Source organism: Lycorma delicatula, chromosome 5 (assembly GCF_047948215.1).
Source record: "Lycorma delicatula isolate Av1 chromosome 5, ASM4794821v1, whole genome shotgun sequence".
NCBI classification, from domain to species: Eukaryota; Metazoa; Arthropoda; class Insecta; order Hemiptera; family Fulgoridae; genus Lycorma; species Lycorma delicatula.
The window spans coordinates 111,917,843-111,945,336 of NC_134459.1; the positions used below are offsets into that span (position 1 = coordinate 111,917,843).

At 31.1% G+C, this 27,494-nt stretch overlaps 2 protein-coding genes across 9 annotated transcripts in view; both read left to right on the plus strand.

Moving 5' to 3' along the window:
* The window catches only part of CCT7 (chaperonin containing TCP1 subunit 7), a 38,236-nt gene extending 31,745 nt beyond the window's left edge, over positions 1-6,491 (plus strand). The window contains exon 10 of the mRNA XM_075366866.1: positions 5,981-6,491. Coding sequence (XP_075222981.1) covers positions 5,981-6,207 — 227 coding nt within the window. The 3' untranslated portion in view covers positions 6,208-6,491. The remainder of the gene's footprint in view (positions 1-5,980) is intronic.
* A 13,008-nt stretch (positions 6,492-19,499) lies between these two features.
* The window catches only part of Med (Smad/Smad4 homolog Medea), an 86,193-nt gene continuing 78,198 nt past the window's right edge, over positions 19,500-27,494 (plus strand). For 4 of the 8 annotated variants that reach the window (XM_075366869.1, XM_075366870.1, XM_075366873.1 and 1 more), the window contains exon 1: positions 19,500-19,821. In XM_075366869.1, coding sequence (XP_075222984.1) covers positions 19,761-19,821 — 61 coding nt within the window. In that variant the 5' untranslated portion in view covers positions 19,500-19,760. Of the gene's footprint in view, positions 19,822-20,753; positions 20,982-27,494 lie in introns of all 8 variants that reach the window. The other 4 variants (XR_012756510.1, XM_075366867.1, XM_075366872.1 and 1 more) reach the window with 2 other exon arrangements.

Sequence of the window (27,494 nt, forward strand, 5' to 3'; positions counted from 1 at the left end):
TTCACTTATACACTTAGTTTTACTGTAACTCACCGATAATATTTCTTGTTTACTGGAATTACTCGTGGCATCATCTTACTCATATCAAACTGGATTCAAGATGCTGAACTGATGTCTTGCACACTCACACCTGTGACTCTCCTCACTAGACCATCGTCGTAATGTCTCACTGGACTGGTTCGCAGAACTCTGCTGAACCCATACAACTCGCAGCCTCTCCCCGCAGAACTGACCTTGTGGGACTAATGTAGTAATGTCTCACTGGCTGGTTCTAATAGAACTGATTTTTAGCTAGTCTTACTGGACTATTTATACTGCTAGCGTCTTTACCTGCCGAACTGGACCCAACTAGAAGTGTGAGAATGGTGAATGACCCTGTTCATTCTCATGTATTCCATAACCAGGTTCGGTAGCTTTTCTCATTATAGAAAATTTGTTCATTGTACGTCAGCAAGCAGTCTAACAAAACACGATTGTTAAATGGACCTATTCTTTACAAAAAGTGTTCTCCTTTTTGTACCTTTCTGGATTCCTCCAATTATATTTTTTACTACTTTCATAATAATTGATAGGAATCCATTACTCAGGCCCCCTATACCGCTCTTGTTACAATATATTTTATAAATCACATCAATGTAAGATAAATTTTAAGATAAAAAATAGATATGTTATTCTCCATATTAATTATTTAAAATAAATAATTAAATATAAAAAATTATTACAAAATAATTTACAGTTCAGAAGCCGCTATTGAAAATTATTTCAAGCACATATTTATGTATATGTTGTAAGGGATGCAGATAAATCTTTTTTTCTTAGTATTATCTAAAAACTGAAAAAAAATTTTTTAATTTATCTAAACATCTGCAGAGTAATATTTACTCTATTGATTTTTCCCTGAATATTGTGTCCTTTAAAGAAAATCTTTTAATAAATTGGAGGGAAGATTTTTCAAATAGTTAGACAATATATTAAAAGTGGCAACAGAACCATAGTAAGATGCTTTCTTGTAAGCCGAAGTATTATGTTAAGTTATACAGAACAGTTCTGGGCCACCAGATTATGATCTGACAGTCCATTTTTGTGTCTTTAAAAATGCATTCTGATTTTTTGAGGAAGCCCCAAGAAATGAAATACACTTTATATGAGAAAATATGTATACATAATAAAATATTTGACGAAAAGCCTAGTGTTTTATTAAGACACTACAGAGCAAAACAGCTTGATTTCACAAAGTGCTCTGTTACCTCCACAACCACGAAGCCGTCACCCCTTTCAATGGCTATAATCGTGTACTTGCCCGATACATCTCTGATGGCTGCGTCTCTATTTCTACCAACGATCCATGGATCCGCAGCCACCACTCTCATGTTTGGCTCTGAGAAAAGGAACAGATCAATACCGCCGACCAAAGACGCCACCCTTACCAAGTGGTGAGCGATTAAGCTCTTGTTAGCATTGGCAAACAGTTCATGTCCTGACATGCTTACAGTCCCGACCGCCAATCCGGTGTCCCGTCTCTCCACATGCCATGCATTTGGCCTGCTCCTTGCACTCTGCCCACTTGTGCCGTAGGCCGCCACAGTTGAAGCAGTTCCCACTGCGATCCAGCCCATTACACTGCGCTGCAGAATGCCCACACTCCCAGCAGCAAAAGCATGACATATCCGGCCGCCGGTGGTCTATTCGGCAATATTGTCAGCTGACTAGAAGTCTCGTTGACGAGGTCAGTTTAGCTACCTCCCTGGCTGGCAATACCACGGTTGCATTTTGGGTATTGCCATACGCCGACCAAATCGACATCGCCCGGTCATCAACACCCATACTAATGCTTTCACTACGGCCACCTGAACATCTTCCTTGGTGGCCTTTGAATCCAGGTCCCGTACAAGTACCACAACCATTTTTGATGATGGCCCTTTTCCATCACTGTCACTTCCGGCGTTCAGGCTATGACCATTTCTTTCGAACTCTCTGGGTTTCCTGCCCTCTTTCTGAGACAGAATTCTACATTCTCCTTGGCCCTTCCTGACAGAGAGGATGCTCTGTACCATTTCCTCTCCCACTGACACCTTGACCTGTCGGAGGAGGTCTGCATAAGTGACTCCCTGGCGTCTTACAATCACTGTCGCCATCTTTGGTTGTTCACTTTGGGTCCACCATCCTCTCTGGAGAGAAACAGCGTTACCTTTAGACTCTGGTGCCTTGTCCAGAACTCTAATGTTTTTTTGAGAGGTCTTCCAGCTTCTTCCTCGTCATGGCTACCGCCAAGTCTTTTACTCCATTCTTTGTAATCCTATCCATGGCCCTCAGAATGTGATCCATTGATTCTACCCTTTCTCCCTTTACAGTTACCACATACTTTTCACCTGCATCCTTCAAGTCCTTTCCATCACCCAAGACCATTATCACAAACATTTCTCTAAAAGCCGTACTCACGGGGAGTGCACTCCCATTCAGCCTTTTCTTTATTCCTGGCACAGTTTGACACACGTGCCTCGTGAATGGGCTCCGCTTATGGCCCAGCACATCAAGGGTATAACACTACTGCCCAGGTGTCGTCCTCCTTGGGCTAACCAGCCTTCTTCGTGACCCACTTGTAGACCTGGATCGGCCAGCATATATCTACCACCTCCTTTAGTGCTGCCACCTCTCCTGTGTTCAACACCTCCTGTATAGCCTCCAGATTGGCCCTGATTGTTTGAGTATACTTATCAGATTTCTCTCTACATGTGTGGTGAGGTCCTCAATGACCTCCGCAACATCCTTTACCTGTAGAGCTTTGAGCTTTGCCGCCTCTGTGATGGCCTTTTTTGTGGTGGGAGTGGCCTTGCACAACTCCTCCAGTCCAACCACCTCGTTTATTAATGTAACCAGTTCCGGACATCCAACATTTTCAGTCTCGTTACTGTTTTCCCTCCCATTCACTGCTTCATCATCGTCTTCATCTTGGGAGACATCCAACATGCTGGCAGTAGGTCCAGGAGACCGCATGGTGTTTTTAGTTCTGCAGAATACCACCTCTTCCTTCATTTTTCGAGAGTCCATGGACATAAATACATTAACTGCCTTCAGAATGTTGCTCTATGCCTTGCTTAAGTTCAAAAAAAAAATAGTTCAAAAAGCAAATTATGTAACTATTCTAGTGGCAACTAGTGCCCCTAGAGTCGCACATAAATTAGTCTACTTAAAAATACAAGAGTTTAACTTATCTTAAGTTATTATTAACAATTTATGTTTTATTCTTCTTTTATCTTATGTGTATAAGTTTGACATTTTTGAAATATGTTGCAAAAGGCAACATTTTTTTTATGGTGATAATTTTGTTTCGTCTGTAAAGTTCTGACAAGCTATCTTACTCGGCATGAGGTTATGTTTATTTTGTGAAAAATAAAGGTGATATTCATATCATTTAAATTTATTCCAATAAATTGATTACAAATACCAAATAATTTGGCATTTATGAATTCGCCGTAATTGATTTGCAATCGGCTACCACCAATATCAAAATACGGTGGTAACTTATTTATCCATAACAGAAGAGGATACATGTATGAGAAACTATTATTAAAGGCCTCTCCGCAATAATATTTCAATAGATCCATTACAATAGTACTAATCCATCGACTATTTAATAAAGAACTCTTAAAAATGATACTTGTTATAATGATAATTACATTCAAAATTAAAACTAGAATTAATTTCTGACTGGCCAATTCCATATTACTATACGAGGTCTGTTTAAGAAATATGTAGACTGTTAGAATTGCTCGGATCCAGTTTGTTCCAGTCAAAACCACTTGGTTTTGCCATGTTCGTACAGATCAGCGGATTTCAATGCAGTTTTTTGATTGCACATATCATTATTGGTTGTTTGTGAAGTGTATTTTTCGTTCGGCAGATTTTAGAATGAGTGATTTAAATGAACAAAGAGTTACTGTGAAATTTTGTGTTAAAACTCGGAAAATCTGTGAATGAAACTTTTGATATCTCAAGACGGCTTACGGCGACGTGGTTATGAAGGTTGCATGTTTTAAGTGGCGTGGACGTGAAGATTGTCATCAATTGATTGAAGACAATGAGTGTCCTGGACGTCCTTCCACGTCAACTGACGACTCACACGTAGACAAAATCAACACCCTGGTTCAGACAAATCAACATCTGACCACCAGAGAGCTTGCTGAAGAGTGGGATATCCGTTGGATCATGTTACGAGATTTTGACCAAAAAATTGAAGATGCACCGCATTGCAAATTTGTTCCGCGGCTGATAACAGACGACCAAAAGCCCATCGCGTCCACGCTTATCAAGAATTGCTTGTTCAGAAGAAGATGAAAAGTTCTTGTCCAGGATCATAACAGGTGCTGAGTCAGGTGTTCAGTTATGACATCGAAATAAAGGTTCAGTTGACCCAGTGGGTGGGTGAAACGATCTCCCAGACCAAAAAAAGCTCGCCAAGTTCGTTCCAATGTGAAAGTGATGTTGACAGTTTTTTTTTTATGCTCGGCATAATCCACCACGAATACCTCCCCCAAGGCTCCTCAGTGAACCAGCCTTACTACATTGAAGTTCCTCAAACGTCTGTGGGACGCTATCTGGCAAAAAAGGGCATATATGTGGAAGAGTGGTGACTGGTTGTTTCATCACAGCAAAGCTCCAGCCCATTCAGCGGTAAGAACTCGTGAGTTTTTGGCCAAACACTTGATCACTGTTCTTCCCCACCCACCCTACTCACTTGACCTCGCTCCTTGTGACGTCTTCTTGTTCCCCAAACTCAAAAGACCTTTGAAGGGAAGAAGATTTGAGACAATTCCCGAGATTGAGGCAAATGCGACTAAGGAACTGAAGAACATCACAAAAGAAGCATTCCAGGACTGTTTCCAAAAGTGGAAACACCGTTGGGATAAGTGTGTGCGTCAGGGAGGAGAGTACTTTGAAGGGGACCCAGACAAGTAACTTTTGTTTTATGATGTTAGTTTGCATATTTTTCAAGCAGACCTTGTAAGCATTAATAATAAAACAATTATAGATATCAGAATTTTTAAATTTGACACCTTACAGTTTCTGTCAAAACAAAAATGTGTGTCTGCTAAGCCCTGTTTAAGTTTTCTTTAAAATAACAGTATTTAACTGATGTAAACATTGAGAATTTGAAATTAGTTATTTTATTCCGTAAGATGATTTGTTAATTCTAATATGCGAATATCAAAGTTCAAGTAGATAAATAATAAGTGTTCTATGAGTTTCAATTTGACTAATAATGGGTGTTCTATGAGTCAAACATACACAAAGTAAAAGAATTTGTTTTATATGTTCTTTTTATGTGTTTATTATTTGTTCTTTTTTTATATTTAAATAGTTTGTTTGATAACGAATAAATAATTTATAATTGTTCATTATAATGTGTAATGGTAACTAAGTTAGGGCTCTAGCTAAGTTTCAGTTTATGTTACAATTTTCAATTTTTCTTTATTATGTAATTTTATTTAAAAGGATAACAAAGCTATTAAATATAAATTTCTAATTTTAATTGAATGATTAATTTTGATATTCCTTTAGTCATGTTTACACTAAATCTCTGATCTATCTGACAGTAGGGTATTCCAATTAGATTTTAAAGAGAGCAATCGTATGTATAAACATATCAAGCAGCATATTCTTAGTATATTGTTTCGCAAATCCAAACATTAGTAATCCATTTTTTTTTTTAACAAATTCTTACCAAGGTGTCAACATTTTTGTTAATTTTTATTCTAAAAAAAAAATTATTTTTTAATAATTTCTACTGATTGCTTATGTCCTTTTCCAAGACCTTTAGTAAAGACTAGCAGCAAAGATCAATACCAGTTGAACATAACAAATTTTTTTTATTGGCTGGGTTCTTGCTTATTGGTAAACTACATTTAATATTTTGTATTTTTTTCCTTTCTTATATATTTTTTGATGTAGTGTAATTAATCATCCTTTCTACTGATTTCAGGAAATCATTGGTATGGAGTTGATATAACAAAGGAAGATATTAGTGATAATTTTGAGAACTGCATTTGGGAACCTGCCGTTGTAAGGAAGAATGCCTTAACAGCTGCTACTGAAGCAGCTTGCCTTATATTATCAGTCGATGAAACAATTAAGAATCCAAAATCAGGTGGTGATGCACCAGGTGGAGCACCTGGCATGATGGGTCGAGGAAGAGGTCGACCTATGTAGTCATGGAACAAATTTAATCTTAAATAAAACTTATTCATGTTAATTTTGCAGAATTGCTAAATTTAATCACTAATTGCTTATTTAATATTTTAATATTTTTTTCTTTTTTTTGTATTCCAGTAATAATGTTTATAATAAAATAATTTGCAATTAGAAAAAATTAAGTACTTTGTTTTATATTATGTACTAATAACTAAATATGTCATTTGCACTTCTACAATTTTATGTTCTTATTTAAGAGTAATTGTATTTAAATATAATAAATTAATTTTAAAGTAATTAAATTGTGTGATTTATTAGCTTTGCTATAATAAATAAAGTTATTTCAAAACGTTCTCCACAAAAAACACTAGTACCAAAAAAGTTATGTTAAAGTGTAATACACGGTTTATCCCTGCTTACTTACCAATACATTTATCACTCTCAACTGAAGTTTGACCATTTTATAATAATGTCCTTTAATTTGTTTGATTATTCAAGATAGCTATTGACACTATTTCTCTTTATTTGTGAGTATAGATAGTTATACCCTTATTGAACTTATTATAATGCAGTATCAGTCTGAACAACTTGTAGGTTTTTTCAAACAATTTATATATTTTTTTTAAAATTACTGTCAGCAGTTAGTTCCGTGATCTAATCTATAACCAAGAGAAAATATTTATAATATAATATGCCTCACATGTAAAATCCTCACATCATAGTCCATAACATAATTCCACAACCTAGAGATTTAAACTGTAAAGATTTGCACGTTAAAAATGAGATCTACCCATTCTCTATTTTAATTTTATTCTATTTTAATTTTTTTATTTTCTCAATTTTAGGTCGCTGCATGGATTAGCTGTCTGTCGCATTTGCCCTCTGTTATCCCGTCACGCCTGTTAAAGGATTTTTAAATCTACTTTTTTTAATATAAGTGTGTATTTTACTTTTCGTTAGCTTAACTTTACTTTCTGTAGTCCATATGCATGAATTTGATAAAATACCTTTCTTGCACACCATGTACTTGAAACTGTTTACTACCTGTAGTCATTTCCTGTGATTTTTTCCTTTCTCTTGTTTATCTTTTAGCTACAATCTTTATTTATTTTAGGCATGAAATAATTAGGGAATAAAATTAATCAACATCTAGACAAACCACAGACTTCTGGTGAAAGCTAACCAAGGATACCTCAGAGTTTTGATTTGTTACTCTTTTACTTTCCTGGCATCATAGCTCTAGAGCTAGACTACAAAAAGGAAAATATGGTAATCAGTCAAACAATGGGGTGTGGAATTTTTTACATTTCTCAATGTTTTATATGACCCAGGGACTCCAAAAAACAAAAAAAAGTGAGATGTAATGTTTTTATGTACCTATGTTAGTGTTTTTAAAGCTTAAAAACGTTTGACTGGATAAACCAATTTTGATGAAATTTGACATAGACTCGTGCATATGGGACAGTTTGTTAGAAAAATGTTTGTGTCAGTATCTCCTGGGGGTTAGGTTGATAGATTCTTTGGAGAATCATTTTTCTCAAAATTTTGTAAATATTAACCTCACCTTATATTAAGCTTACATGCTTATCTTACCATTTTTTTTTATCTTAGTATATGCTTCTCTTAGCATTTTTAAAAATGTTATACCTCTTAATTCTTCCTCTTACCCCAAAATGGAAAAAAATCTATCTTTTTTATTTATTGTATATTTTTTTGCACCAATTTTTTGTATTCCTAGGCAATAGTACTAGTGCAAACGACCCAAAAAAATTCTAGAGGGAATTATTGGTGGTAGGGGAGCCGATGGAAGTTTAAAAATATCAATTTTTGGACATTTTTAAAACATTTTTTTGTTTATTTAAGGTTTGGTAATAAAATTTCATCTTAATTCACCTCACCCCACAAAAAAAAAAATTGTAGGTGACTATTAGTTGTACATTTTTCAGTTTCTTCCATTTATCATAGCAAAATAAGACAAATAAATATTTTATTAGAAGTGATTTTGGAGGTGGGAAACTGAAAAAAGTAAAAAATATTAATTTTTTTCTTCATGTGTCATTATTTTTCATTATATAAGAATAAATAACCAGTGCCTGGAAAGTATAACTTTGTCAGCTTTTATTATACCACATTAGGCATTATTTTTGTTTGCCGCCACCAAACTAAAATTAGTACCATGATCAGTAATTGCCTCATGCCAAGAACACTATCTTCTCATGATTTTGCATCTTCAGCATGGTCTGACCTACATACACAGAACTGAGGAAGAGGGGGGATTTATATCTAGATATGTTATATAATGTTCACTGATGAAAAGGATAGTTGTGAAACAAATATTATACAAAACAACTTCATTCCCCACTGGCGGCAAAGAGAGGAAAGAAATATATATTTCTTTATTTTACCCCAAAGCAAGTCATAGACTTCAAAAAAACATAGGAAGACTGTAATACTGACATGTTATACTATGATTACCTGAATTAGCGGTGGCTGTTTTTCCAGAGCCAGTCTTATTTGTTAACCAGAAGGATAAGGATACCTTTGTCTGCTTTAATTCTTGCCTCTGATATATTTACTATATAAATGCAATTACAATACAGATGCAATTTAGCATGTAAATCACAAAAAGCTCACATTAAAGGTGAGGTTAGGGTAACTAATTATAAATCTTTCAGTGAAAGTTTTATGCAATTTATTTATTTAATGTTTGCTACTTGATTTTTTTTAATTACACACACTTGTAATTTAAAAAAAAAGAAAAGTGGAGCCGGTTTCATTTTTTGAACTTACTTTTTTTGTAAGATGCATTCTTAGCAAGTATAAGTGATAAAAATTTTGTCAAGAGGTTGCCCATTAGTAAATTACAAGTCTGCAGACTACAGCCATATGAATTATTATATCAAGATTTGTTAAAGTAAGTTTTTCTTATTGTTTTCTTTTCTGTTTGTATGGAATTCTGTCAATTCCATACAAACAGAAAAGCAGCAAAAATTAAAGATAGTGGGTATACATTTTTGTATAAACAAAGCCTTTAATCTTTTCAGATCATGTAGCCTTGGAACTGGTTATGTGCGGCGTCACTTTTAAAACGCTGTTACAAAATCATTTTATATGGGAAAAAAGTTGGTTATTTTTTATATTCACAAAGGAATCAGTTTTATTAGACAATTTGAATGACATTTATACGATGTAAAATGTTTTATTTAGACTAGAAAGAATATGACCATTTTTTTCTCAGAGATGTGCTTGTGTGTGTGTGACTTGTGTATTATAATTGCTATGAAGATTACGGATTTATTTATTATTTAAAAAAATAGCTTATCTTACTAGCAACATATCGATGTATTGAAACACATAATAAATTATGATATACGGCACACAAAAAAAAAGGAATTAATGGTCATAAATACGTCACTTTTACTTGAGGTCTATAAATATCTTTTCTGACAAATGATATCGATAAACATGTAACGCACATCGATTCGTAATGAATAACAGTATACAGTAAAAATGGTTTTTTGTCAATCTGAATAGCCTTTTGAGTGGTGGGGATTTTTATAAAACGTAGTTTTCTAAATCTACTTTCACTTATACTAACATATGTTACTGTGATTTATGACGGGTTTTTCATCATATAATGCCCAATTTTCAACCGATTTGCTTGAAAGTATTATTTTTAAAATCAGCAAACCATGTTTCATAAACACAAAGCAAAAAAAAAAATGTTGCTAATAAAAAACGCAATAGAAATGCGCAAAAGAAATTCTGCAATTAAATTATCGTCATTTTTGTACTGTTTCAATTTTTTTTTTTGTTACAGGCATAAAAAATATCCAATCGTAACGGGTTTTTTTTGTCAGAATCTGTTAAATCTCTTTAATATACTGTAATTTTTTTCATGAGAAGGTAGCATAAGACTATGAAGGGAGGCAATCAGATACCAACATATTTTCGTGGAGCGCTAATCAACCACGAATCATTGTGATGGGAAAAGGTTAAAGAAAAAGCAGTCATGCTTTAAGTGTGTATAGAATGTAGGAATAACATAAAAATTAAATTCATCTTAGCAATTATTTACAGACAACCTACCCAAGAAAGTCTTTGTACAGTAAAGTTTTCTATTTAATAGCTCAATATCTTGAAAATAGTTATTTGATTTTGATTATTGAGATACTTAACTAAAACAGTCTTATTTATAAATTTTATCTGTGGAAACCACACTATTATCTTTTACAGAATATATGATTCAAATGAGACAAAATATTATTACATAAAAATTACGCTATAAAGAAATTATTCAAAACTGCATTTTTAAAATTTTTATAAATTTATGTATCAATCATTTTACAATCTTACTATACTTTTGAAGTACCTTTTTCAACTATTGTCATTGATCAATAACTGTGATACCTTCCAGTATATCTTGTTTGACATTTTATACCTAAGAGATTAGAAATCATGCCAGGATCTTTAATTTTGAAATGTTCATTACTTCACTAATACTACAAATTAGCAAATCATCATCCAAATATAATAACAAATAAATTTTTCATTATTTTCACACTTCATCTAAAAACAATAATCATTTTTAAATCTAATAATACCGTTATTTTTCATTCCAGAATCAAATTTATTATTCCAGCTTCTCAGTGATCTAGGTCCTTAGGTAGATTTATTTAATATGCAGATTTAACTTCTGTTAATGTCAGTCCTTTTAAATACCCACTTAGTATCGATCACTTTATTTACTGATGATTTTACTTCAATCCACATATTAGTTCCGTTTCATTTAAATGCTTAGTAATCAAATCAATTCAGTTTGGATGAAGCCAGACTATTTTCCCTCCAGGTTCTGAGACCTGATTCAGGTTCTCTGTAAAAAATTAGAGGGATTTTTTTTGGGAGATTTTTATTGAATCATCAGGGGGCCCTCCAGAAAGTGTTGGAAGTTTTGAAAAATATTCCTGTCTGAATTGGTAAATTACTCCATCAGTCATCCACTTGTTTAAAATCTTCAATTCAGCCTTTATAGCTTCAGACCATATCATATCATCAAGTTTCGTTGCTTCTGCATAGGTTATTGGTTCATTTTCTATATTGACAAAGCTTGTTTTATAATCTTTTAACCAAACTGGCTTTGTCTTTTTTCTTCTCCAATATTTTGATTTTCTTCTCATATGTTTTGTTCGTTTTCCTTTGGGTTGCTATGCCGATCCTCTCTTTAAATATGTCTTTCTTGTTCTTTTATCTCTTCATCTTTGTTTCACAGTTTCTCTTCACACTGAATTTTATTGATCATTTCTTGAATTTCATTTACATCATTGAATTCTTTCCTTTCATTTGTTTTTTTTTTTTTTGTAATTGGTTATCATTTTCCTTGGACCAAATGAAAACCTATGTGGTTTTCCCATTATAGAATCAATATACATAACCAGTTCATTAGACGTTAGTAAGTTCTTGTTATTATTTTTCACGATTTTGTACTAATCACTCATGCCTTATTTCCAAGCTTTGTTTAAAATTTGGTTCTGCAGTAATATTAACTATTAATGATTTAGATGGAGTGTCATGATAAACATTGTACTTAACTTTTGGTGATAGCGATGACACTATTATTCTTCATAAATTTCCATTTGTTTTGATCCAAAATCATATTTATCCCATGTTCAAAGAGTGAAAATAGATTTACTTTTAAATCTGGTTACAAACAGAACATTAATGATGTTGAAACTTATTCAGGACCATTGTAAAATTTATTTTTTCCAAAACCCATGACTTTTATCTTTGACCCACCTTCTATTATTACATACAAGGGTAAAACAAATATAAACAGGATTTTATTATTAAAAAAATTTATTTATTGAAAAATAAAAGGCAAATATAATTTATTTTTCTACATAGTTTCCTGCTTTAGAAACATTTTTTCCAGCGAGAAGGAAGGTTTTTTTATTACAGCATCATAGAATGAAGCTGGTTGCATCAGGAACCAATTGTGCACAAATTACCTAGTCATCATCAAATTACTGCCCTCCTAGAGCTTCTTTAAGCACCCCAAACAAATGAAGATTGCAGGGTAATAGGTCGACTGTAGGCAGAATGATCAAGTTGAGTCCAGTACATTTCTTCTAGTTTTGAGACAGAGCCGCAGTGTGGGCCTGACGTTGTGGAAGAGGATGGCCTCTCAAATTGGTTGCTGATCTTTTGCGATGATATGCAGCCCTTACCACATTCAACAACTCGTAGTAGTAAGCTGCATTGATTGTCCGTCATTCATGCAAAAAATCAATGAAGAAGATGCCTTGCTGGTCAAAAAAAAACAGTTGAAAGAACCTTGCTAGCTGAGAATCGAGTCTTGGCTTTCACTGGGACTATCTCCCCTTTCTTCTGCCACACCATACTGGCTTGTTTTAACTGGGGAATGTAATTAATAGACCCAAGTTTCATTGCAGGTGACGATCCAATCCAAAAATGTATCACCTTCTTTTGCAAACCTTGCTGTAAGCCTCTGACAGACTTCCAAACGTCTCAATTTCCGATCTGCAGTCAAAAAGCGAGGGACCCATCTGGCACACACTTTATGGAACTGTAGGTCATTTGTGATGATCGCTTGACAGCTCCCAAAACTTATTCCAACCTGTTTTGCAATTTCAGATACTCTCACCCGTCGAGCATCTTCAAGAATGTGTCGAACCATGCTAATGTTTTTGTCAGTATTGCTGGTCCAAGAACGGTGATCATGTTCCTGATTTCCATTCGTTCTCATCCTTCCTTGAACTCTTTATATCAAGCAAACAAAGAAATCCTTGACAACGTTTGGTCCCCAAACTGTGCAGTCAATCTCCAGAAAATTTCCATCAATTGAACTCCTTCATGAGCAAGAAATTTTATAATTATGCATTGTGCAGCGGAGGGGTGCACCTGTTGCTCTGACATCGTGGGTGTTGCTGACGAATTGGTTGGGAGTGTGGAGTGGCCGGCTCTCCCTTCTAATAACTCACTCAAGCATACTAGAAGCGTGGGCCCAGTCCTAGCAACCGTAGATGCGGAGTAAAAATCCCTTTTATATTTGATTTACCCTCATATTATGTATTTCAGTTTTTTTTTATAATCTTTCAATAGTTCTCATGTAGGACACATGTGCTCACTTGCACCACAATCCAGTGCAGACAATTCAAATATCACAGCTGCAATAAATACATTATTTGTATTTTATTTTATTTTTTTAATCTAAAAATTACATTCATTAATCAAATGTCATTTTTTACAAAAATATCATGTCCTTTGATCTTCCTTATACTTAATTTTTTGTTCATTCTACAATGCTTTTTTAAGATGTCCGTCCATCTTTTCCGCAATTAAAATATTTCCTATTACTTACTGTTTTACTTGTGGAAGCAACTGCTCGTTTTCCACCAATTCTATAATCCAGCTGTTCTTCTTCAGTTAACAATCTCTACAACAAATCATTAAGCTCTGATTTTCAGCTGAAACTCATTCCCTTGCAGATATAAATGTTTAAAGTTATCAGGCAATGACATCAAAATTTTTGTTATAATCATCTGATCTAATACTGTTTCACCAAAGTGCTTAAGTTGAATAATCATTTCTTCAATTTTACTAAACAATGGAGTTATATATTCATATTTATAATTCAGTAATTTCTATTGCAATAAATGAATACTTGTAGTTGCTCAAAAATTCTATTCAATTTTGACCACATGTCAGTAATGTTTCACAGTTAAATAAAATGTATTATTAATTTTTCTGATATTCTCAATACAATTTGATTTTGTCCCTATATATCTTTTTTTAAATGCAAATTGCACAAATGCACCCATACCATATTACTTTTGTTTGAAATATCCACATAGTCCAATTATTGCAACTTCAGTTTAATAATATTAATCATTAAACTCATTCCTGATAATATTTTCCTGTTCATTGCTATTGCAGACAAATTCAGTTGTACATATTAACCAAACCACATTAAATGTTACAATACAGCTTAACCTCAAACCGAAAATTCTCTTTGTTGTAACACTATACCACCATATTTTTGTTTATTTTATGCGATGTTCTGGGACCTATAACCTATTGAAAATGAAATGAAATGTACACCTATATGTTATGTGGTACGAACATTTAATTAGATTTATAAAACATACACTAATATAAGAAACCTTTTTAACCATTGACCATATATACCAATACTGTCTATAAACAACTTTTAACCACACAATATATTGATCTTTATATTGCGTGCACTTATGTTATAATTTTATTGGCAACTTTCAACAAATTGGATAGGCTAGATTTATGAGGACTTTATGAAACTCAAGACTCAATTTGAGATAATATTATTGGAATTAATGCTATAAACAAAAATATAGCTTTTGGCATCACCTCTAGAATGTTTTTGTACTTATTTATTCGCTTGCTATAATAGGCTAGGCTTATATCCAGTTTGGGTTACCTTACTTCTTTTCATTATGATAGACGAATTTACTAGCATATGAAAAATGAAAACCTTAATCAGATTTCAAACCAATGGTAATTATGCTTTTTTAATATATGTAAAATATATTATCAATTAATCCTTCCGTGCCAGAGGATTTAAATGCCCTGACCACAGTCCACAAACGGAGGAGATTTAAATAATTTCAGTACAAAGTCCACATCTTTGTTAAAACTTCTATAATACAGCCAAAAAAATGGGATTTTTACAAAATTTTCACCATTATGCACAGAAAAGCACATAGATGGTTAATATCATCAATAAATAGCTATTATTCTGTTTGTATTATTTTTTTTCTGCCATTATACTTTTGAAACTATTTTAAATCACCATATAAATGACTAATTTTATTCCTAATACTAATTATATAATACAAGAACAATTTTACATACAATATATTGTTATTCTATTCAATTCTGCAATAGGAAAAAATTATTGCAGCCTTATGCTATCATTAGTGTCACGTAGAAAAGAAAATACAGTACGTGCTTTTCAATATGTTGTAAATAAACACACACTTCTAATTGAAGATCAAAACCTTCAAATGAATTTATTTCAGCAAGCTGTGTTAGTGTCATGCAGACTTTACAAGAAAATACGTGCATCTGTAAAAAGTCTGCCTCTTGCATTCATAAATTGTTCGGTGTATCTGTTTGTTTCTACAACAATGGCATTTACTAATTCTTCCATAAAAAACAAAGGGAATACAGACACAATGAATTTATATTTACAGAAGCATTTTGTAGTCCAGAATTACCAACAAATAACTCACGTTGCCCCCAATAATTTCCCATGTCCTCTCAGATAAAAATGAACAATTGAAATTGTCCTGTACATTCACTTCACCATCACTATCTTCCTCATCAGCAGCACTAACAACTGCAATGTCATCTTCAAAATTTTCACTGTCAGTGTTGCTATCAGAAAATAAACTCATCGGAATCATTTAAAATCGCCTCAAGATCAGCTTCAGTCAAAAATTTATTTGACGAAGCCATGGTGTAAATTGGAAGACTGAATGTGTAGACCTAACCCAGATTCCGAAGCAGTTCTATATGGCTCTACAGCAGAACAAAAGAATATCTGTATGCCCTATAAAGAACCATGTAATTTATGAACATATTACTGTGTTTAAGTAAGTCTATCTCTTCTTTTAATTATATTTTCCAATTGCTTATTTCTTCATCAATTTCCCGCAAAACCTGTTTATTTGTTACTTTATCCACTCTTCTGATTTTTAACATTTTCCTACAGTACCACATTTCAAAAGCTTCTAATCTTTTCTTCTCAGGTACTCCGATCATCCAACTTTCACTTCCATATAAAGCTACACTCCAGACATATACTATCAAAACTCATTTCCTGATGTTTAAATTAATTTTTGATATAAGCATACAATATTTCTGACTGAAAGCCTGTTTCACCTGTACTATTCAGCATTTTATATTGCTCCTGCTTCGCCCATCTTTAGTAATTCTACTTCCCAAATAACAAAATTCTTCTACCTCCATAGTCTTTTCTCATCTAATTTTTATATTCAGTGTTCCATCTACTTCATTTCTACTACATTTCATTACTTTTGTTTTGTTCTTGTTTATTTTCATGCGGTAGTTCTTGCATAGGACTTCATCCATGCCATTCATTGTTCCTTCTAAATACTTTTTACTCTCAGCTAGAATTACTATATCATCAGCAAATCGTAGAATCGTTATCTTTTCACCTTGTACTGTTACTCCGGATCTAAATTGTTCTTTAACATCATTGCTAGTTCTATGTAAAGATTAAAACGTAATGGGGATAGAGAACAACCTTGACGGAATCTTTTTTTACTACTGCTTCTTTCTTATGTTCTTCGATTATTACTGTTGCAGTTTGGTTCTTGTAAATATTAGCAATTGTTCTCCATCTCTATACTTGAACCTTATTTTTTTTTAAATACTGAAGATTTTATTCCAGTCTATATTATCAAATGCCTTTTCTAAATCTATAAATGCCATCTATGTTGGTTTCTTTTTCTTTAATCTTCCTTCTACTGTTAATCTGAGTGCTAAAATTGTTTCCCTTGTCCCTATACTTTTCCTGAAACAAAATTGGTCTTCTCCTAACACTTCTTCGATTCTAATCTCAATTCTTCTGTACAGAATTCTAGTTAAGATTTTTGGTGCATGAGTAGTTAAGCTAATTGTTGTGTATCCTTCACATTTATCTGCTCTTGCTTTGGTATAATGACAATAACACTTTTTGAAATCTGATGGAACTTCCTACTTTTTCTAGTTTGTATAATTTATCTATCTCTTCCTCACCAACAGTGCGCAGTAATTCTGCAGGTATCCCATCTATCCCAGGAGTCTTTCTGCCATTCAAATCCTTTATTGCTCTATTAAATTCAAATCTCAGTATTGTATCTCCCTTTTCATTCTATTCAACTTCCTCTATAACATCAGTTTCTAACTCATTTCCTCCATATAACTCTTCAATATATTTCACACACCTATGAACCTTTTCTTTCGTATTATAAATCAGTGTACCATCTTCATTTAATACATTATTAGATTTTAACTTATGTACCACAAAATTCTCTTTAACTTTCCTGTATGCTCTTTCTATTTTACCAATAATCACTTCTGAATACTTTTCTTATATAAAATAATTATAAATTTTAAAAAAATATGACGAAATCTGTGTTTTCAGTAATTATGAGGTACACTAAGGATCTCTGTGATCTACAAATGAAATGTGAATGTGTTGGTCATAAAATGTCAACTTATGTCAAAATATAACAAAGGAAACACTTAAGTACTATATTAGTGGAAGTCCTTTTACACTGTAATAAATCCAGCTTAATCGAACTCTACTGCTGTCAGTTCTCTACCCTTGATATTGCTCTTTGCTACTGGAAAAGGTGGGGATTGTCCGGTGTGTTCATTCATGGTGGGATGACCTTAGTCATAGTTGAGTGTGGAACGATGGCAGATACAAGTGTATTCACTGTAGAAGAGAATTTTTAAGCTTGTGTGTGGGTCCATACTCTGGTAAAACATTGGAGAACATTATGAATGACTTCTTTGTGCGTTTTGGAAAATTGTCACTATCACAGCAAACGTTACTGATGTGGGAGAAGAAGGTTTTTGCAATGGAAGTGTTCTTGATGTGCCATGCAGTGGAAGCTGAGATATGTGGTGCTTTGGAGGCATCAATTCAATGATCACTGATGAAATCAACATGCAAACATTCTGCTTAGTTAGGCATTCCAAGATCGACAATGCAAGACCTTACGCAGAAGGACTTGAAAGTTAAATGTTTTCTTCTAGCCACAGTTAGTGAGTTGAGTGAAATAACCTTGATTGACGGGTTTAAGCATGCCAATTATTGCTTAAACACTTTGTGAGAACAAATGATAAAAAGAACATCATGTTCTCAGAAAAATCTTTTTTCTGGTAGAAAGACAATCCTTGCTTTTTTGAGGAAATCGAACACCATCTGCATCATGTTATGATTTGGACTGGGATGACAGCTGAACATCTCCTTGGTACTTATTTTTTCGACGACACAGTTCGTCGTTCGACACATCATTCTTAGATAGTTATCTGAGAATGATCAATAAGTGATTGCTTACATTTTATGATCACATTTTGCTTTGAATATTCACAGACACCTCAATGAAATTTGTTCGAATTGCTGGATTGGACATGGGTCAGAAGAGTTACTGGCTCCATTGCCTTAATCAGCAAGAAGCCCTGACAATGCACCCTGGAGTTTTGTAAAAAGAGATCTGAAAATGCAGATACATCAACAATAAGCAGCTCCAAGATGCTGTTTGGTCATCATTTGAAATGGTCACTCCTGATAGCTGTTGCAGATGAACACATACAGACATGGAGGCATATACAGCTGTACTTTGAACATGGTGAAACCCACACAGACATTTTAGTTCCATAGAAGGTAAGCATTTCATAATTAGCATAAAGGGACTTTCCACCCACCCCATACTTGGTTAATCTTAAAATGCATGTTACAAACATTCAAAGATTGACAACGCACCCTTGTATATTTCTTGCCCCTCATAATACGTAATCTGGACTCCACAATTAATATCAAGTACATATACTCAAAACACTTTATTATTATGGGCTTTTTTGAGAAAACTTATGCACAATGATTTGGGGAAGTAGATACAATTTTAATATTTACATACGAAAATGAAAGAATCGCCCAGTAACCCTGCATAATCAAAAAAATTAATTTCATACAATTAACTGTGGTTAAAAATTTTGACAAGAAACCAGAATAAATTATTCTGAACTCAGAAATAATGCCGTTGGTCATTTTAAAAACTCGCGGATTCTGTAGCAATATCAAACATACCAATAGAACAAATAAAAATGTATTAACTTCAGTAAATAGGATATTATTTTTAATGATTTTATTGTTTTTGTTAATTCAAAAATAATCTATGGAAATAAATAATTTCTTGTAAATACTCGCATGATAATTTTGATCCATACAAGAAAAAATAATGTTTATTAAATTAATTTTATTTATATTCAACATCTACTGTACATAGAGTCAGCGTGCAGTGTAAACTAATTTTCCAAGCTCAAAACCTTTTCTTATTGAGCCATTGCAATTTATTCCTTTATAAATTCATAGATAGATTTATAGATTTCATAATTTCATAGATAAGTATTATTTGAGATTTCGCATCTCGTTTTGAAAATCTGTTTACTGTAATTTAATTTTTTTGTGAAGTTATTCTTTATTTGTTAAGTGTAATTCGTATTAGTGAACTTAAAGAGCGACGTATCGTTATTTTATATCAAATTTAAAATATTCTTTGTTGACTGTAACAACTGATCCTAAAACCATTTTCACCAAAACTGTCTGAAACATCGCAGTCTAGTTCGGGTTCTGTTCGCGTTAGTCTAGTGATAGTGATTTGAAAAGAATAATTTGTTGTTTATTTTCAGTTATTGAAATTAATTGTTTGTTCTTTCTTATTCTATGTAGGCTGGCTAAATGTATTGTTTGTATTTAATACACTTTGGAGTGAAGTAACATGATGGTAGGATTGTCTGGTGCTGGGCACATTTTCAGCAACACTGCTACGCAACCTGAAGGTATATTTACTAAGTATCTTTTAATCTAACTTTCAAAATTAATTACTATCATAATATTACATAAACATCTTATTAAGGATCTAACTCCATCAGTTTAACGAAACTGTTATCTTTATTTCTAGTTGCTGTGCATTGTTTACTGACAAATGCACTTGAGCTGTTGGAGGTTAGGTTAGTATGTATTTTTCACTCTGCACAATTATAAACGTTTTATGAAATTAATTATCTTCATCGTTTGCAGTTTAAATGATAAACCTAATATGAAATATTGCCCAATTATATATTCTTAATATTAAATCTTTTAATAAAGTGATCTCCAAATTATTAATTTATATTATATTTTGAGTTTAATCTCTTCGGTGTTTACTGAAAATATTCCTCTTTGTATGTTGTATGATTTTTAAAAAAAAGTAATATCCATGTAGCCTTTTTACTTTGTTCTGAAGAATTATAATGCAGTCAAAAATTAATAAAGAAGCATTTTATACCCCTGAAAGTCACTGCTTTTGCAGTTTAGAAAAATTCTTGTAACAATTTTATTAGTTTAGATCACAGCTTTTATAATTCCCCAATTTATGTGGGCCTATTTACCAATATCTAATCATTTCATACTATTACTACCACAATAAGTTTATTCAAATTATATTTTTGAGCCTTAAAACTTTGTTTAAAAAATATAAACTTATAAAATTTACCAATTGTGTGATAAAACATTTTTAACTTGTTTCAAAACAAGGTTGGTTAGGCCTGCTGTTCTCATCCTGGCATCTGCTGATGGATTTCTTAAATTGAGCAGACTTCACACATGGGATGTGTTTAAAAAGGGTGGTTGAATTGTGTCTATTCATGTAGTTAATTTATCACTGTTGTGTGTTTATGTAGTTCATAATGTTCAAGTTGTTAAGATGTGCCCCTTTTCTGTTTATGTATAGAATATGAAGTTTGTCAGTGTTGGTGGACTTGTGATCTGCATTAAAATATATTACAACAGTATAATAAATTTAAACAGTTCAGATCAAACACACCTTTTCATCACATTTTAAATAGGTGATTGCCTGATTACAAAAATATCTCCAGGAATAACATCACCTGATACCAGGATGAGACGAGTAGCACAAGTCACTGAAGATGACTGTAAAGAAGGCAGAAAATGTTTTGAAGTAAGGTTTTAGAAATGTTATAAAAAATTTGTTAATTTTCTTATTTCAAAAATATATATTTTTAAATAATTTTCTTTGCCAACCATCATGGACAAAATCATTGCTAACTTAATGCAAAACTATCAAAATTATTGATTAGTCATCACCTTAAGTACATTTTCAGTGATTACCCAAAACAGAATACTGTTGCAACTCTTTTCTGCATTGTTGAGTAGTATAGAGCATGATGTAAGCCATGTGTTCATTTTTGTTCCTAGTGAAAAGATCAATTTCTGTGGACCATTATCAGTTTATTAGAACTCTTTTGACTAGATCTAACAATTAAAAAGAGTTGTAAGAAATAAGCATTTTACTTTACTATCTTGCTTTAATATTGTAATGATACATTATTAATTTAATTAAATTTTAATCTTTAATTTTGTCATTTGATTAGAATGATATAGTTAAGCTGAAAATAATTATAATACAAATTTGGTGCTTTGCAACCAGAACTACCACGTTAATTGATATGTACCAACTTTTTTAATACTTTTATCTGTTGTGTTTGCTATTTCATACTAATTTTTTTTTGGCCTTGCTCGTTACTCCTGATTAAACTTTAAAAATTTGACCATATATTAATTTATTTAATTTTGTAATTTTCCCAACTACCTGTTAAATAAATGTATTGTATTTATACTACTGTTTAACAGAGATTATACAAAAGTAAAATTTCTTGTATAGTCATTAATCTATAAAGCTTAACAATTAATTATTATTGTTAAAACTACTACAAGTTCAAGAAAAACATTTATAGGTTAATCTTTAAAAGCATGGGTGGTTGTAAAAGTAAATGCTATATAGATTAAATAAAAATGTGTATTACATTATTTTTCTTATTTTTTTTATTTACTTTTACTGTAATAAATAACTTAAAACATACTAATTATTAACATCTCAAATAAGGATTGAGAGGATAGTTATTGTCTTGATGTAATTACATTATATGGTACCTGTGGTAAACACAGGCCAGCTTCCATGGCAAGAGTGGTAGCGTCTCTGCCTTTCATCCAGAGGACCCAGGTTCGAATCCCAATCATGGCATAGCATTTTCCACCTACAAATCATTCATATCATCCTCAGAAGCAATACCTAGCAGTGGTCCCGGAGGTAAAAAAATTTTTTTTAAAGTGTAGTAAACACCTGGAACTGCTGATCTTTAATAGATAGATTAATTAGAATCAAATATGAAAAGGATGTTAGAAAAATAATAGAACCCTATAGTTGTTAAAATATAATATTAATTGTGTGCAGTATAGAGTAGAAATGGAACTATAAATAAACTTTGATAAATTATTCTCATGTATGAAGCAAAAGTGTTAAATTTTAATTTAATCTCCAAATTTTTTAATAAAATTACTCTTAATTACTCTTTGTATGTTCAACATCCTGTAGAGCAGTAGCATAATTTTCTCTCAACCAGGTTCCAAATTCTTTAGCTATAAAAAACCCTGTCAAATCCCAAAATCCCACACACCTACCCCCAGAAAAAACTGGGAAAACAAGTATTAAAAAAAAAGTAGTTTTGAAAGTATTTTAAAAGTGCTTAAATTAAAATGAATTTAAGTTTTATAATTATTAATTTATTTATTGGATTATTTTTATATATAATTACCTTTTTCTTTTTTTTTTTATATAAGTAGATTATCATTTTTTATTTTAACTTTATTTCTTGTCTCTATTATGTAATTGACTTTGAAGTTATAAGTTGTATTTTATTTTACTCTTGGGTTTTAATTATCACTCTAGTTTTTTGTAGAACATCTTTATCTAATTAATCATGAAAACAATTAACATTGTTTAGGTCTTGACTTCCAACTTATTACATTTTTTCATATCATAATTAAGAATTGTTTGTTTATTAAACCTAGACTTAATTTTCTTTTCTACAAATGCTAAAAAATAACATAGTTATACAAGGTTTGTCACTTAAGTTAACAATCCTTACCTTCTTTGTGTATTTTAAAAATGTTCTATCGTCACGTGTAGTAACTGAATTTATTGAGAAGTATGACCATGTATGATCATGTATCACGTTGTTTATGAATATCTTTGAGTAATATGATAATGTTGGAATCTCTTTTTGTTTAGAACATTTCATGTATATTCAGTCAAATAAATATAACATTAAAAAAACATATCAAAATAATTATGGAAATATTGAAAATTAAAATGTGTTTTATTTCATTAATATATATACACTTGATTTATTAAAAATTGATTTCAATAAGTTAATTTGGTTTCAGGTTTTTTTTAACTTTATATTGTTATTATCTGAGATAGTGAATTCTTGAAAATGTAATTTCTCAGACTTAATTCTTCCTTTTTTTTAGATTAAATAAGGTACTTAAATACATTGGACTATAAAAGTAGACAAGAATTTATTCAAAGTAATGATTTTTAAACATGAGATTGGAGTTGTATAAATAAATATGTAAAGGAAAAAATTGCAGACTATTGTTATTTTTAGTTGGTCAGAATTTTTAAATGGAAATAATTAAAACAGATATAAATAAATAAAGATAGGATTTCTAAGTGTGAGTTAGAAGTAATAAATTATCAGTATTCACTAGTTATTCTTCCATGCTGGTATTATTGATAAAAGAATACTTTTTCTAAGATTGTCAAATAATCAGTAAATGTACAATGTTTAGAATGCATGCTAAATGAAAATTTTTCTTTGTAGTTAATCTGTAAATTTTCACATAAAATATAATAATATTTACATTTATTAATCAGTTACTTATCACAATTTATTAAATTATTAATTTGCATTTTATAAACATGATATTATTGAGGTTATTATATTTCATTGTTTATAATCCATTTCATTTCTGATAGTAATGTATATGCAGATGTAAATCTTGCATTTCCTGTAATAAAATCAGTATTTATTAATCGTGTATTGAAAAGAATGTTTTAATTATTCAGCTAATTTAATTATGTCTTATCTATAGAAATGCATTTTTGTGTTATAATTTGTTTATCTGATCTGTATCTCCGTGCAGCTGTAGTTAAAAGAATTTATCAACAAATCAGGATTATAATTTCTCAATTCGTAGTATGATAATTTTATTTATAAAGACTTTGAGCACTTTATGTTAGTGTTATTTTTATTTTAACCTTAATGGATAAAAAAAAACCCTTAAAGAATTTTTTTGGATTATCACTTCTGTTACTGAAATCTCATATCTACATCTTTATATCACATATTAAGATGAAATATTATTATTTCAAAACCAGTTATGTAATGGTGGCCTTGTAACTAATCTGTTAGAGATGTCTGTTATGTAGTAGGTCCTAGGTTCAAATCATGATAGATGCTCAATATTTTTCATCCTTCACCTATATTGTCATTGTAGTAAAAATTCTTTTCATAAAAGTTATATTTGACAGACTTATATTTTGGACAACAAATCAGTTATATTACATGTGTCCTTTAGTAGGTTGTTAGCAGGGTGATCCTCATTCAATAAAATTACCGCCTAAGCGTCCAGAATATTAATGCAAACATTTATGTAAAAGCAACAGTATTTAATCCTAAATAATTTAATGTAATAAGTTTATGTGGTGTAACCATGTGCATCACTATTATTGTGTAAGTTATGTTTGTCTCTGAGAGAAAATAAATTTATGAGAGAATTTTTTAGACTATTAAATTGGTTGGTGGATTATATATTAAGATATCAGGTTTAGAGGGATGTACAAAGATAAAAATAGTGGAGAAAGTTTTAGGAATATATGAAACAGATAATTTTGATGTGGATAAATATGTTGAGGTTAAAAGTTTAGCAAGAAAAGAAAGAAATGATAACATCAAACCTGTTACCTGAAAAAAAACTGTTGTTCCAGGTTGAAAATGAATGTCTTACTGCAGGATTTTTATTTTGGTAGCTTAGGAAGTAGCATCCAAACTGATCTTGCTTTCTTGTCCATCCTCATGCAGAATATCATAGCACCCATATACATATCTAAAAATAACATTACTTATGTATGTTATCGCATTTAGTGTAGTGAGGAGTATATGTCTTCACATGGCTTATTGCAGAGTGAATTCAGTTTCCTAAAGACAATTTAAAAAATCTAAATGCTGAAAGTTTTACTTCAGATTCCCCAATTTAAGAATTTTAATGCTTCAAAAAATAAACGCTTTATAAAATTTAGCTAGAAATATCTATTAATCACAAAATAACATGGACATAGAATTTGGTTGCAAAGTTTGTTTTGTTCATTATATCACCTTTTGGTTTGAACGTTTTAAAATGTTTTGGATTGAGAAATAAAATATATTTATTTTAGTGTTAAATAATATAATTATTGCCCAGCAAGATATAATATTTTCCATATGAAAATTACATCAATAAGTTTTGGTATTTTCCAGTAGGTTGGCATCAGGGACCTTAACCATTAGGCTGTAAAAATCATGTCAAATCTGTCATGATTTTTACATGAAGCAGGCATAAAAAGTTACAAATTAAATTAGCTCATTGTTCTAAGTTTTTTTTTTTTTACAGTAATAAAATTACTGTTTGTTAAAGAAGTGTTTAAAATGTTAAATGATAAAGTTATTTATGTAATTATTGTAGATATAGGAAAATAATTCATTTATAAAATATGATTTATATTTTAATAATTAATTAAATTAATGATTAGTATGACATAATATAAAATAAGTCAAGAGAAATTAATTTAAAAGTTTTCCATTCATTGATTAATGCTGTTTTATATGATTTCATATAGTAATTTCTTGTAGTGTGTGTACTTATATGGAGAAAAAATGTATTTTAATTTTTTTTTGTTTTATATATTAGAAGATTTGTACGATTAATATTTTTATTGTATTTTATGATTCTGATTATCAGGTGTAATAGTATTAATGCTTATCATTGGCCATTTATTCCACACTCATTCCCGCCACTGACTTACTCTATCCCTTCCCATTTCTTCTTTCCCCTTCTACTTCTACTCTAAAAGTTATCATTCCAGAAGTTGACACCTTATGTTAAAAAATTAAGTGTGTTATCTACAAGCCATTTAATCATCAGCTTCCTTTATATCAGCTTGCAACCTATGAACACTACGATTATTTTTAATTGTTTTTAGATCACAATTTAAATACGCCGTGTTCAGTGTTGCGTGTTATTTTCAATTTTTTCTTTCTTTTTTATTATTATTGTTTTAATTAACTCTTATTAATTGAATATCATGGATTATTGGTATTATCAGCAAAGTGGGTATTGTATTTTATTTATTATTTATTTTTTTTAACTAACTGATAAAATTGAATTTAATATGTATATATTATTTTACTATTAAAAAAATGTCCGTACAGATATTTATACATTTTTTTAAACTACATTTTGGTAAATTTTAATTCTCTTGCCGTTCATAGGATACTTTCAGTTATAGTGCTGAAGATTGAAGATGTGTGACAATAATATAAAACTGAATTTCCACATCTAAAATAACTTAGCGTTCTACGATTGAAATGTATTTTATCTGAAGAAGTCTATTTATCAAGGTTTTTCTTTATACAAAACAATTCATGTGAATCACTTATTTGATTCTTAAATAACGGTTTTTTAATTCTCGTTTTGTTCATTTATTTATATGTATATACTCAGATTTATGTACTTTTATTAATATTTATTTAATTAACATAATTTCCACTACTGATTGGCCGCTGTATGTTTAATGCATTGTTTTCTACAGAAACATTAATTTCAACAGTATTATCAAACTTATTATTGCCATTTACATGAGTGACTAGCTGCTGTCAGATTGTTTACATTGATTTCATTATAACAGTACAAATTATATACATATAATTGACATTGCATGTGCTTATTAGATGGTTTAAAATAATTGAATTTTAAAAAACCTTGTTTTAGTCTGTATAAAATCACAAATGAGTAGCGTTGCTTATGTAGAAAAAGTTATCTGAATTTTTTGTGACTTATCAAATCCTGTTGAGAGAATTTCTGAGTTCATACGTCTAATTAATTATTGAATTTTTACAACCTGTCATTGTCAAATTGTATCAGCAGATGTGGATGTAAGTTATAACAGTGTATTAAGACGTACTGTTTGTTATTGTAATTGTTTATTATACTGGTGAGATTGATAAATAAAGAAAAAATGGGTTATTTCATTCAGGACAAGCCAAAAGTAATATTTTTAACTATTCTTTGTTAACTTAAAATTATTATTTCTTAACTACTGCAAAAGCTTTTTGCTGATTCTTACTGAAAACTAAAAGTCATAGATATGTGTGCTATTTTTTGCAGTTTTGTCAAGTAAAATTGTGTAATTACCTTATCAGTTCTCATCATACTTTATTAAGAGTTCTATACAAAAATAATTTTTTTTTTTTAACAAGATTACAAATTTACTTTTTACAGTTAAATGATTAGGTAAAAAAAAAGAAAAATTGTGTATTTGGAATTGTACATGGTGATTTTAACTAATTTTGGG